This window comes from Oncorhynchus clarkii, unplaced genomic scaffold (assembly GCF_045791955.1).
Source record: "Oncorhynchus clarkii lewisi isolate Uvic-CL-2024 unplaced genomic scaffold, UVic_Ocla_1.0 unplaced_contig_462_pilon_pilon, whole genome shotgun sequence".
Taxonomy (NCBI): domain Eukaryota; kingdom Metazoa; phylum Chordata; class Actinopteri; order Salmoniformes; family Salmonidae; genus Oncorhynchus; species Oncorhynchus clarkii.
In genome coordinates, this window is record NW_027259376.1 from 1 (window position 1) to 12,933 (window position 12,933).

The 12,933-nt window shown below is 46.2% G+C and overlaps 1 protein-coding gene across 1 annotated transcript; it reads left to right on the forward strand.

The window, feature by feature from the left end:
* The first annotated feature begins 5,720 nt into the window (after positions 1–5,720).
* On the forward strand, positions 5,721–12,094 carry LOC139400111 (zinc finger protein 271-like). Its single transcript, XM_071145143.1, has 3 exons — positions 5,721–6,659; positions 7,045–7,138; positions 7,393–12,094. Exons 1-3 carry the CDS (start codon positions 5,721–5,723, stop codon positions 9,345–9,347), a joined length of 2,988 nt encoding a protein of 995 aa, XP_071001244.1. The 3' UTR covers positions 9,348–12,094.
* Positions 12,095–12,933: the final 839 nt, after the last annotated feature.

Sequence of the window (12,933 nt, forward strand, 5' to 3'; positions counted from 1 at the left end):
GTAGTATACTATAATTAGTCTGGTTAGTTAGGTCTACTGTAGTATACTATAATTAGTCTGGTTAGTTAGGTCTACTGTAGTATACTATAATTAGTCTGGTTAGTTAGGTCTACTGTAGTATACTATAATTAGTCTGGTTAGTTAGGTCTACTGTAGTATACTATAATTAGTCTGGTTAGTTAGGTCTACTGTAGTATACTATAATTAGTCTGGTTAGTTAGGTCTACTATAGTATATTATAATTAGTCTGGTTAGTTTTTAATTTGTTTCTATGTACTTGTGCCTTTGTACTTATGCTCACTGTATAGCTGAGTATTGAGATCTCTGTCTGTGTTTTGCTCTCTGCCAAAACCCCCAGCAACCCCGGCGTTTGCTCGAAAAGGTGAGAAAAGGGACTGTGGGTGATTGCCAGACACAGAGAGACAACGTCTGTTTTTCTCTGAAACTAGGGCAGATTTGCATACTGCTGAGACAGATTCTCAGAAACCTTGTGTTAAGAATATCTTGTTCTTTTAAGCTGCAAATGCAGGTTTTGACATAGGAGATCTCACCATAAGGTGTATAAAATCCTGCCTGCTCGTTGTTGGGGGAAGAACTCAGGAGAGACATCAGTTGAATGTTTAATGTTTGATCCTTGACTTCTGACTACAGCTGTATTTCGGACTGTTCTTATTTTCCTCAATTAAGTTAGAAAAATTGGATGATCGAGCAGCAGTAAGGGCTCTTCGATACTGCACGGTACTGTCTTTCCAAGTTAGTCGGAAGACTTCCAGTTTGGTGTGGCGCCATTTCCGTTCCAATTTTCTGGAAGCTTGCTTCAGAGCTCGGGTATTTTCTGTGTACCAGGGAGCTAGTTTCTTATGAGAAATGTTTTTAGTTTTTAGGGGTGCAACTGCATCTAGGGTATTGCGCAAGGTTAAATTGAGTTCCTCAGTTAGGTGGTTAACTGATTTTTGTCCTCTGGCGTCCTTGGGTAGACAGAGGGAATCTGGAAGGACATCAAGGAATCTTTGTGTTGTCTGTGAATTTATAGCTCGACTTTTGATGCTCCTTGGTTGGGGTCTGAGCAGATAACACTACTGTTAACTACTGATAACACTACTGTTAACTACTGATAACACTACTGTGTTAACAGTAGTCTTCCTACTGGGGCAAACCAACACAGTGTTAACAGTAGTCTTCCTACTGGGGCAAACCAACACAGTGTTAACAGTAGTCTTCCTACTGGGGCAAACCGACACAGTGTTAACAGTAGTCTTCCTACTGGGGCAAACCGACACAGTGTTAACAGTAGTCTTCCTACTGGGGCAAACCAACACAGTGTTAACAGTAGTCTTCCTACTGGGGCAAACCGACACAGTGTTAACAGTAGTCTTCCTACTGGGGCAAGCCAACACAGTGTTAACAGTAGTCTTCCTACTGGGGCAAACTGACACAGTGCTAACAGTAGTCTTCCTACTGGGGCAAACCAACACAGTGTTAACAGTAGTCTTCCTACTGGGGCAAACCGACACAGTGTTAACAGTAGTCTTCCTACTGGGGCAAACCGACACAGTGTTAACAGTAGTCTTCCTACTGGGGCAAACCAACACAGTGTTAACAGTAGTCTTCCTACTGGGGCAAACTGACACAGTGCTAACAGTAGTCTTCCTACTGGGGCAAACCGGCTCATAACTCATGATTACTCCATACCATCGCTGTAGGATTGACAGATGCATTCAGGAACGCTAAATTAAGTTACATTATGACTTCCAACGCCCCGGTCGTTGTCTCAACGCTGCCAAGAAAGTGTCCACATTCTGATACACCAGGAACACTGGTGTTATTATATACCAGTATTGTTCACCATAGCGCTTGATGGTTTTTGCGAAATTTTCCGTATATTGACTGACCTTCATGTCTTCAAGTAATGATGGACTGTCATTTCTCTTTGCTTATTTGAGATGTTCTTGCCATAATATGGACTTGGTCTTTTACCAAATAGGTCTATCTTCTGTATACCAACCCCTTCCTGGTCACAACACAGCTGACTGGCTCAAATGCATTAAGACCGAAAACAATTCCACAAAATGTACTTTTGACAAGGCAAACCTGTTAATTGAATTGAAATACATTCCAGGTGACTACATCATGAAGCTGGTTGAGAGAATGCCAAGTGTGTGCAAAGCTATCATCAAGGCAAAGGGTGGCTACTTTGAAGAATCTCAAACATAAATATATTATATATATATATGATTATATTAAATAACTGGTGGCCTCCAGACTCTGGCAGCACGTGGTCTGGGAAAAGTGGGGATTTAAACAGGCCCTGAAAAGACTCTGGCAGCACGTGGTCTGGGAAAAGTGGGGATTTAAACAGGCCCTGAAAAGACTCTGGCAGCACGTGGTCTGGGAAAAGTGGGGATTTAAACAGGCCCTGAAAAGACTCTGGCAGCACGTGGTCTGGGAAAAGTGGGGATTTAAACAGGCCCTGAAAAGACTCTGGCAGCACGTGGTCTGGGAAAAGTGGGGATTTAAACAGGCCCTGAAAAGACTCTGGCAGCACGTGGTCTGGGAAAAGTGGGGATTTAAACAGGCCCTGAAAAGACTCTGGCAGCACGTGGTCTGGGAAAAGTGGGGATTTAAACAGGCCCTGAAAAGACTCTGGCAGCACGTGGTCTGGGAAAAGTGGGGATTTAAACAGGCCCTGAAAAGACTCTGGCAGCACGTGGTCTGGGAAAAGTGGGGATTTAAACAGGCCCTGAAAAGACTCTGGCAGCACGTGGTCTGGGAAAAGTGGGGATTTAAACAGGCCCTGAAAAGACTCTGGCAGCACGTGGTCTGGGAAAAGTGGGGATTTAAACAGGCCCTGAAAAGACTCTGGCAGCACGTGGTCTGGGAAAAGTGGGGATTTAAACAGGCCCTGAAAAGACTCTGGCAGCACGTGGTCTGGGAAAAGTGGGGATTTAAACAGGCCCTGAAAAGACTCTGGCAGCACGTGGTCTGGGAAAAGTGGGGATTTAAACAGGCCCTGAAAAGACTCTGGCAGCACGTGGTCTGGGAAAAGTGGGGATTTAAACAGGCCCTGAAAAGACTCTGGCAGCACGTGGTCTGGGAAAAGTGGGGATTTAAACAGGCCCTGAAAAGACTCTGGCAGCACGTGGTCTGGGAAAAGTGGGGATTTAAACAGGCCCTGAAAAGACTCTGGCAGCACGTGGTCTGGGAAAAGTGGGGATTTAAACAGGCCCTGAAAAGACTCTGGCAGCACGTGGTCTGGGAAAAGTGGGGATTTAAACAGGCCCTGAAAAGACTCTGGCAGCACGTGGTCTGGGAAAAGTGGGGATTTAAACAGGCCCTGAAAAGACTCTGGCAGCACGTGGTCTGGGAAAAGTGGGGATTTAAACAGGCCCTGAAAAGACTCTGGCAGCACGTGGTCTGGGAAAAGTGGGGATTTAAACAGGCCCTGAAAAGACTCTGGCAGCATGTGGTCTGGGAAAAGTGGGGATTTAAACAGGCCCTGAAAAGACTCTGGCAGCACGTGGTCTGGGAAAAGTGGGGATTTAAACAGGCCCTGAAAAGACTCTGGCAGCACGTGGTCTGGGAAAAGTGGGGATTTAAACAGGCCCTGAAAAGACTCTGGCAGCACGTGGTCTGGGAAAAGTGGGGATTTAAACAGGCCCTGAAAAGACTCTGGCAGCACGTGGTCTGGGAAAAGTGGGGATTTAAACAGGCCCTGAAAAGACTCTGGCAGCACGTGGTCTGGGAAAAGTGGGGATTTAAACAGGCCCTGAAAAGACTCTGGCAGCACGTGGTCTGGGAAAAGTGGGGATTTAAACAGGCCCTGAAAAGACTCTGGCAGCACGTGGTCTGGGAAAAGTGGGGATTTAAACAGGCCCTGAAAAGACTCTGGCAGCACGTGGTCTGGGAAAAGTGGGGATTTAAACAGGCCCTGAAAAGACTCTGGCAGCACGTGGTCTGGGAAAAGTGGGGATTTAAACAGGCCCTGAAAAGACTCTGGCAGCACGTGGTCTGGGAAAAGTGGGGATTTAAACAGGCCCTGAAAAGACTCTGGCAGCACGTGGTCTGGGAAAAGTGGGGATTTAAACAGGCCCTGAAAAGACTCTGGCAGCACGTGGTCTGGGAAAAGTGGGGATTTAAACAGGCCCTGAAAAGACTCTGGCAGCACGTGTTCTGGGAAAAGTGGGGATTTAAACAGGCCCTGAAAAGACTCTGGCAGCACGTGGTCTGGGAAAAGTGGGGATTTAAACAGGCCCTGAAAAGACTCTGGCAGCACGTGGTCTGGGAAAAGTGGGGATTTAAACAGGCCCTGAAAAGACTCTGGCAGCACGTGGTCTGGGAAAAGTGGGGATTTAAACAGGCCCTGAAAAGACTCTGGCAGCACGTGGTCTGGGAAAAGTGGGGATTTAAACAGGCCCTGAAAAGACTCTGGCAGCACGTGGTCTGGGAAAAGTGGGGATTTAAACAGGCCCTGAAAAGACTCTGGCAGCACGTGGTCTGGGAAAAGTGGGGATTTAAACAGGCCCTGAAAAGACTCTGGCAGCACGTGGTCTGGGAAAAGTGGGGATTTAAACAGGCCCTGAAAAGACTCTGGCAGCACGTGGTCTGGGAAAAGTGGGGATTTAAACAGGCCCTGAAAAGACTCTGGCAGCACGTGGTCTGGGAAAAGTGGGGATTTAAACAGGCCCTGAAAAGACTCTGGCAGCACGTGGTCTGGGAAAAGTGGGGATTTAAACAGGCCCTGAAAAGACTCTGGCAGCACGTGGTCTGGGAAAAGTGGGGATTTAAACAGGCCCTGAAAAGCAGATGGATTTCATGCCCATCCATTTCTGAGTATAGGCTACCAAGTTCCCATAATGCAACACTAACAATGATAACACAACATAGGCTACCAAGTTCCCATAATGCAACACTAACAATGATAACGCAACATAGGCTACCAAGTTCCCATAATGCAACACTAACAATGATAACGCAACATAGGCTACCAAGTTCCCATAATGCAACACTAACAATGATAACGCAACATAGGCTACCAAGTTCCCATAATGCAACACTAACAATGATAACACAACATAGGCTACCAAGTTCCCATAATGCAACACTAACAATGATAACACAACATAGGCTACCAAGTTCCCATAATGCAACACTAACAATGATAACACAACATAGGCTACCAAGTTCCCATAATGCAACACTAACAATGATAACACAACATAGGCTACCAAGTTCCCATAATGCAACAATAACAATTATAACACAACATAGGCTACCAAGTTCCCATAATGCAACAATAACAATTATAACGCAACATAGGCTACCAAGTTCCCATAATGCAACAATAACAATTATAACGCAACATAGGCTACCAAGTTCCCATAATGCAACACTAACAATGATAACGCAACATAGGCTACCAAGTTCCCATAATGCAACACTAACAATGATAACGCAACATAGGCTACCAAGTTCCCATAATGCAACACTAACAATGATAACGCAACATAGGCTACCAAGTTCCCATAATGCAACACTAACAATGATAACGCAACATAGGCTACCAAGTTCCCATAATGCAACACTAACAATGATAACGCAACATAGGCTACCAAGTGGATATTTTTGCAAATTTTCACAATGGATTTCCCCCAGTGTTTTACCCAAAAGGCTCAGACCTCCTCCATTGGCTGGCTCCAGTGTCTCACTGGTACATGGCTACGATGGTCCTGCTCCGTCTTGGGGCCACGGCCAGGCCTCACCATGGTCCTGCTCCGTCTTGGGGCCACGGCCAGGCTCCACCATGGTGCTGCTCCGTCTTGGGGCCACGGCCAGGCCTCACCATGGTCCTGCTCCGTCTTGGGGCCACGGCCAGGCCTCACCATGGTCCTGCTCCGTCTTGGGGCCACGGCCAGGCTCCACCATGGTCCTGCTCCGTCTTGGGGCCACGGCCAGGCTCCACCATGGTCCTGCTCCGTCTTGGGGCCACGGCCAGGCCTCACCATGGTCCTGCTCCAGTGTCTCACTGGTACACGGCTACGGTGGTGCTGCTCCGTCTTGGGGCCACGGCCAGGCTCCACCATGGTCCTGCTCCGTCTTGGGGCCACGGCCAGGCTCCACCATGGTCCTGCTCCGTCTTGGGGCCACGGCCAGGCCTCACCATGGTCCTGCTCCAGTGTCTCACTGGTACACGGCTACGGTGGTGCTGCTCCGTCTTGGGGCCACGGCCAGGCTCCACCATGGTCCTGCTCCGTCTTGGGGCCACGGCCAGGCCTCACCATGGTCCTGCTCCGTCTTGGGGCCACGGCCAGGCCTCACCATGGTCCTGCTCCGTCTTGGGGCCACGGCCAGGCCTCACCATGGTCCTGCTCCGTCTTGGGGCCACGGCCAGGCCTCACCATGGTCCTGCTCCGTCTTGGGGCCACGGCCAGGCCTCACCATGGTCCTGCTCCGTCTTGGGGCCACGGCCAGGCCTCACCATGGTCCTGCTCCGTCTTGGGGCCACGGCCAGGCTCCACCATGGTCCTGCTCCAGTGTCTCACTGGTACATGGCTACGATGGTCCTGCTCCGTCTTGGGGCCACGGCCAGGCTCCACCATGGTCCTGCTCCGTCTTGGGGCCACGGCCAGGCTCCACCATGGTCCTGCTCCAGTGTCTCACTGGTACATGGCTACGATGGTCCTGCTCCGTCTTGGGGCCACGGCCAGGCTCCACCATGGTGCTGCTCCGTCTTGGGGCCACGATACTTTTTTTTATTATTGTACTTTTAATAACATTTTGTTTCTTATTTTATGGGTTAACACTAACAGTGATAACAGCAGACTATACTATAATGGGACATCAGGAACAACTCAGAGGAAATCGAGTTTTCTGGACAAAGGTTTAATTGTTGAAGACTTGTTTTCAACCATTTATTTAGTTGTTTTACCCTCTTTAGACCATTGTGTTTTACCCTCAGTGTACCAATATGACAACACACCTCCTCTCTTTTTGGGTTAACAGGAAACACTCTCCCTCCAACCCTCCTCCCCCCTATCCCTCCCGGAGTCCCTGGGTCGTACCTCTCCTGGTAACACCTTACTGCTGGGTCTGAAGAGGTTGTCTGTGCGGCTGGTCGACTGCAGGAAAACACCGGAGCTAAGTGGGTTTATGTTCTTATATAAATGTATTTTGGGACACACCCTGAATGGCATTAATTACCACTAAGTACAATATATTTAAGGATGTAGACTCATTACAACTCTACACCCTTGGATACATTGACAATTTGAAGATTTAATACGATTTTACATTGAAGATTTTAAATGCTTAAATTCGGTTACTAGAGTGTGTAAAGCTGGGCCTAAATCTGGCTTCGATATGAAGGAACCATAACTGTCTGTCTTTGCTCCACAGGGGACAGTCCTAACCGTCACTCTCTCAGTAGAAGGGGCTTGTCATCTGGGGAGGCTAAACAACATCATGATAATGAGGAGGCAGAGAAAAGTCTCTCAAGATCAGAACACCAAGAGAAACAACAGCAGAGACCCTCAAGGAAGAAATCTCACTGCTGCTCTGACTGTGGGAAGAGGTTTACCTCTTCAGCAAACCTTAGACAACACCAGAGAATTCATACTGGAGAGAAACCTTATAGCTGTGAACAATGTGGGAAGAGATTCAATCAGAGATTCAATCTGAAGTCACACCAGATCATACACTCAGTAGAAAAACCTCACTGCTGCTCCCAGTGTGGAGCTAGCCTCTCCTCTGCCAGGGCACTAGAAGGACACATGCGGATTCACACTGGAGAGAAACCGTACCAGTGCTCAGAATGTGGGCAGAGATTTAAAGACTGCAGTGGTTTACGGATACACGAGAGAATAAAACACACCGGCGAAAAACCACACTGTTGCTCTGACTGCGGGAAGAGATTTGCTACATCACAAAGCTTAAAAGCTCACTGGCGGATTCACACTGGAGAGAGACCGTTCCACTGCTCTGAGTGTGGGAAGAGTTTCAAACAAGCCTCAACACTCTTTGAACACAAACGAATACACACAGGAGAGAAGCCTCACCACTGTGAGCTGTGCGGGGGAAGCTATTCCTCTTCTAAGTTACTCAGAATACACCAGAGGATTCACACAGGGGAGAAACCTTACCAATGCACTGACTGTGGGAAAAGCTTCAGATTTCTGTCTTCTTTAAGACGTCACCAGCTAAGACATACTGGAGAAAAGCCCCACCAATGTACTGAGTGTGGGAAGAGGTTTGCTGTTAAGAGTGGGCTCTGGTTACATAACATAGTGCACACTGGAGAGAAAGGATACCAATGCCCACAGTGTGGCAAGAAGCTAGGATCATCTCATTCTCTAGAGCAGCATAAGCGTACACACACTGGACAGAAACCCTTCCACTGCTCCCACTGTAAGTTAAGCTTTGCCACTAATTCAGCCCTGTACAAACACCAGATAATTCACACAGGCGAGAAACGACACAGCTGCAATGTTTGCCAGAGGAGATTTGGACGGTCCGATCACCTGAAAATTCACATGCAAATTCACACAGGAGAAAAGCCACACCACTGCTCTAAGTGCGAGCTGAGTTTCACTAACAACAGATCTCTGAAAGAACATGAGGTCAGACACACAGAAGATAAACCTCACTGCTGCTCCCAGTGCGGTGCTAGTCTCTCCTCTGCCAGGGCACTGGAAGGACACATGCGGATTCACACTGGAGAGAAACCGTACGAGTGCTCTGAATGTGGGCAGAAGTTTGCACATAGAGCCAGTCTTGGGTCACACAGAAGACTACACACAGGAGAGAAACCCTATCACTGCTCTGACTGCAAGAAGAGCTTTCAAAGACTTGGCACTTTAAAACTACACAAGTTCACACATTCAGAGAAGATGTACCACTGCTCTCAGTGTGAGTCGAGCTGCACAACGCCAGACGCATTGAAGAAACACCAGCGTATACACACTGGAGAGAAGCCTTACCACTGCTCCCACTGTGACAAGAGCTTCCTTCGGCAACAGTCTCTCAAAGGACACGAGCGTAGTCACAAGGGAGAGAAACCGTTCTCTTGCTCAGACTGCGGGAACAACTTTGCCACAATGGCAACCTTGCGAATTCACCAGCGAAGACACACAGGAGAGAGGCCATACCAATGCCCTTTCCCTGACTGTGGGAAGAGTTTTTCCCAGGCCAGCGCCTTTAAAGTCCACAAGAGAAGGCACACAGGAGAGAAGCCGCACCACTGTGATCAGTGTGGGATGAGTTTTGTCACGTCAGGTGACTTGCAAACTCACTCCAAAAGAAGCCATACTGCTGCACAGCCTGTGGACTCAGTTTCTCTAGATCTGATTACTTAAAGATTCACCAGAGAGTCCACACAGGAGAGAGGCCATACAGCTGCTCAGAGTGTGACAAGAGATACACTTTGAAGAGTCACCTTACAAGACACCAGCAGAGACACACAGGAGAGAAACCTCACTACTGCGCAGAGTGCGGCAAGAGCTTCAAGTGTTTAATAGACCTGAGATGCCACGTTCAGCGCAAACATAGTGGGACACCCTACCACTGCACCCAGCTTCAGCTCCCCTCAGCATCTGAAGTACCACCAGATGACACACACGGGAGAGAAACCATTCATATGCACCGACTGCGGGAATTCACTCAGGCCGTGGTTTTCACACCGGAGAGAAACCTCACAGCTGTGATCAGTGTGACAAGAGTTTCAGTAAAAGGAGCAGTCTGCAATCACACCAGCGGACACATACAGAAGAGAAGCCTTACAGCTGTGATGAGTGTGGGAAGAGATTCACCAATTCAGGAACCCTGGTTTCGCACAAGAGAATACACTCCTGAGAGAAAGATTACCACACACAGGAGCGAGGCCTAATGGCCATGTTCAAGTGAACACACACTGATAATTTTTTTATGCCTGGATCAAATATGTAGTTTTGTAAATGATGGAACACATTTTATAGAATGAGCATCAAGGACACACAGTAACAACTGTGAAACATGAAACACTTCTAGTTTGTCCTTGACAATTCCCACAACTGAAACCACACTTGAAAATACAGAGGCTTTCACTCAGTGTTGTGGCCAACCGCTATGCAGACACAGGTCTGATTGAATCAAGCCCTGAGAACGGACATATTTCTCAACATCACAACTTGCTGTTGGATACAAATTATTAAATTATTAAAAATTATAAACATTTGAAGAAGTAAACGGTGCAGGTGAAGTTCTAATCGAACTCTGTATGGAACATGATATTTACCATCTACTGTTCTTTCAAAATTAACACTTGTTTCGTTTTGCTTTTGGATTGTGGGCTCAATTCAATGAGATTTGGCGTTTGCCGACACCTGCATAGCTGGTGTTGTGACGATGTCTGAGGTGGAACTGTACCTATCATGAACATGGACATTGGCTGCATGGAGGAGTAGGAATCCCATCCAGACATGTTTACAAACTCAAACACTGTCATTTAGGGCTGGATTCAATCTGCCTTAATCCGCCACAACCGACAACTGCATAGTCGTTTCATTGTTTTCAATGTTTTTATTCAGGTGATGTCCGAGGTGTAACCACATTGTAGCTGTCGAGGACATTACCATAATCTCATGCAGTCTTTTTAGATTCAAACCTCGATTAGCCTGAGATAATGCTGTAATCTACACCTCAAATAGCCCGATATAATGCTGTAATCTACACCTTTATTAGCCTGATATAATGCTGTAATATACACCTTTATTAGCCTGATATAATGCTGTAATCTACACCTTGATTAGCCTGATATAATGCTGTAATCCACACCTTGATTAGCCTGATATAATGCTGTAATCTACACCTTGATTAGCCTGATATAATGCTGTAATCCACACCTTGATTAGCCTGATATAATGCTGTAATCTACACCTTGATTAGCCTGATATAATGCTGTAATATACACCTTTATTAGCCTGATATAATGCTGTAATCTACACCTTTATTAGCCTGATATAATGCTCTAATCTACTCCTTGATTAGCCTGATATAATGCTGTAATCTACTCCTTGATTAGCCTGATATAATGCTGTAATCTACACCTTTATTAGCCTGATATAATGCTGTAATCCACACCTTGATTAGCCTGATATAATGCTGTAATCTACTCCTTGATTAGCCTGATATAATGCTGTAATCTACACCTTTATTAGCCTGATATAATGCTGTAATCCACACCTTGATTAGCCTGATATAATGCTGTAATCTACACCTTGATTAGCCTGATATAATGCTGTAATCCACACCTTGATTAGCCTGATATAATGCTGTAATCTACACCTTGATTAGCCTGATATAATGCTGTAATCCACACCTTGATTAGCCTGATATAATGCTGTAATCCACACCTTGATTAGCCTGATATGTTGTACAGTGCACAATTACAAGATTATGTTCTATACTGCTATGGGTTTAAAGCCAACAGGTAGGCCTCTGGGTTTAAAGCCAACAGGTAGACCTCTGGGTTTAAAGCCAACAGGTAGGCCTCTGGGCTTACAGCCAACAGGTAGACCTCTGGGTTTAAAGCCAACAGGTAGGCCTCTGGGTTTAAAGCCAACAGGTAGGCCTCTGGGTTTAAAGCCAACAGGTAGGCCTCTGGGCCAACAGCCGATTGGGTGTAACCTTGTGATAAGGCTGCATCCTGTCTTCCAGACACTGAGGGTGCAGCTACATCCTGTCTTCCAGACACCGAGGGTGCAGCTACATCCTGTCTTCCAGACACTGAGGGTGCAGCTACATCCTGTCTTCCAGACACTGAGGGTGCAGCTACATCCTGTCTTCCAGCTGATTGTCGGAGAACTGAAAGATTACTTTTGTATAGCAACAGCAATATGACCTGGAGACAGAAACTCCACCTATTCTGAGCTAATCTTGTTGGTCCTGCTCGAGTGCACAATATACCCTTTTATGCTTGTCACACTTCTGCTGACTGCTATGTAGACAAAGAGCTTTTTATTAAACCTGAGACCCAACTCTGTTCAGGGGCTCTTATCTCCTCTCCACTGAGTGATTGTTAACCCCTCCAGAATTGTAATTCTTATAATAAACGTTGTTTTAAGAATCTGCAGCAGCCTCTTCCTTCTGATTAGAATTTCCACAACAGTTGCTGTGTAATTATGTAATTGATGAATTAAGTGATGTGTAATCTACACCTCAACTAGTCTGACGTAATCTATACCATTATTTAGGTTGTTTGAGATTATTATTTCTCTCGTTAAAACTTGATCTGAATGAATGGTGCCCTAAATGTCAGAATGACTAACCAGTGAGCCTATCATTATGGATTGGTGACTAAACTGAATGACTAACCAGTGAGTCTATCATTATGGATTGGTGACTAAACTGAATGACTAACCAGTGAGTCTATCCTTATGGATTGGTGTCACGAGAATATCTAATCCCAATGATGATAATAATCACTATAAGCTTTGACCAATTCCCCAGAGGTTGTAAGGCCCTGGCTAATAGAAGACTTAGACAAAGTCTCAGAATTCTGCAAAAGGTTCTGAGTTCTGAGATTTTTCAGAGTTCTGAAAATCATACATTGCACATAGTCTTTTATACCTCACATTTTGGTTATAACGTAAACTTTATAAATGCCCCTCTTCTCTAACTCTCTCCCAATGTTCTGCCACATGCTCCATAACCTCCCGCAAGCCTAACGGTTTCTCCCCTCCCTGGGTGGGGAGACTTCCTTCCTGTTAACAGTTTCACAAGTCGTCTGTTGACAGTTCCTCTTCTCCTTGAACGTCTCAACTATACTTCTGCTTATTGTCAAATTAGTAACATGCCGTCTTAGTCTTCCGATGCACACACATTAGAGAATTATACTCTTATAATTCTAATACATTTCACTCTGTTGTACTGTTTCAGGCTGGAATACTTTAGTCATTACCTTAA

What these genes read in the sequence shown, in the direction of transcription:
- LOC139400111 (XM_071145143.1), top strand. Translation starts at nt 5,721, where the DNA reads ATGGTCCTGCTCCGTCTTGGGGCCACGGCCAGGCCTCACCATGGTCCT. An exon ending in CCTGCTCCAGTGTCTCACTG is followed by an intron (nt 6,660 to 7,044) that starts GTACATGGCTAC and finishes TCCCTCCCGGAG; the next exon opens with TCCCTGGGTCGTACCTCTCC. An exon ending in CAGGAAAACACCGGAGCTAA is followed by an intron (nt 7,139 to 7,392) that starts GTGGGTTTATGT and finishes TTTGCTCCACAG; the next exon opens with GGGACAGTCCTAACCGTCAC.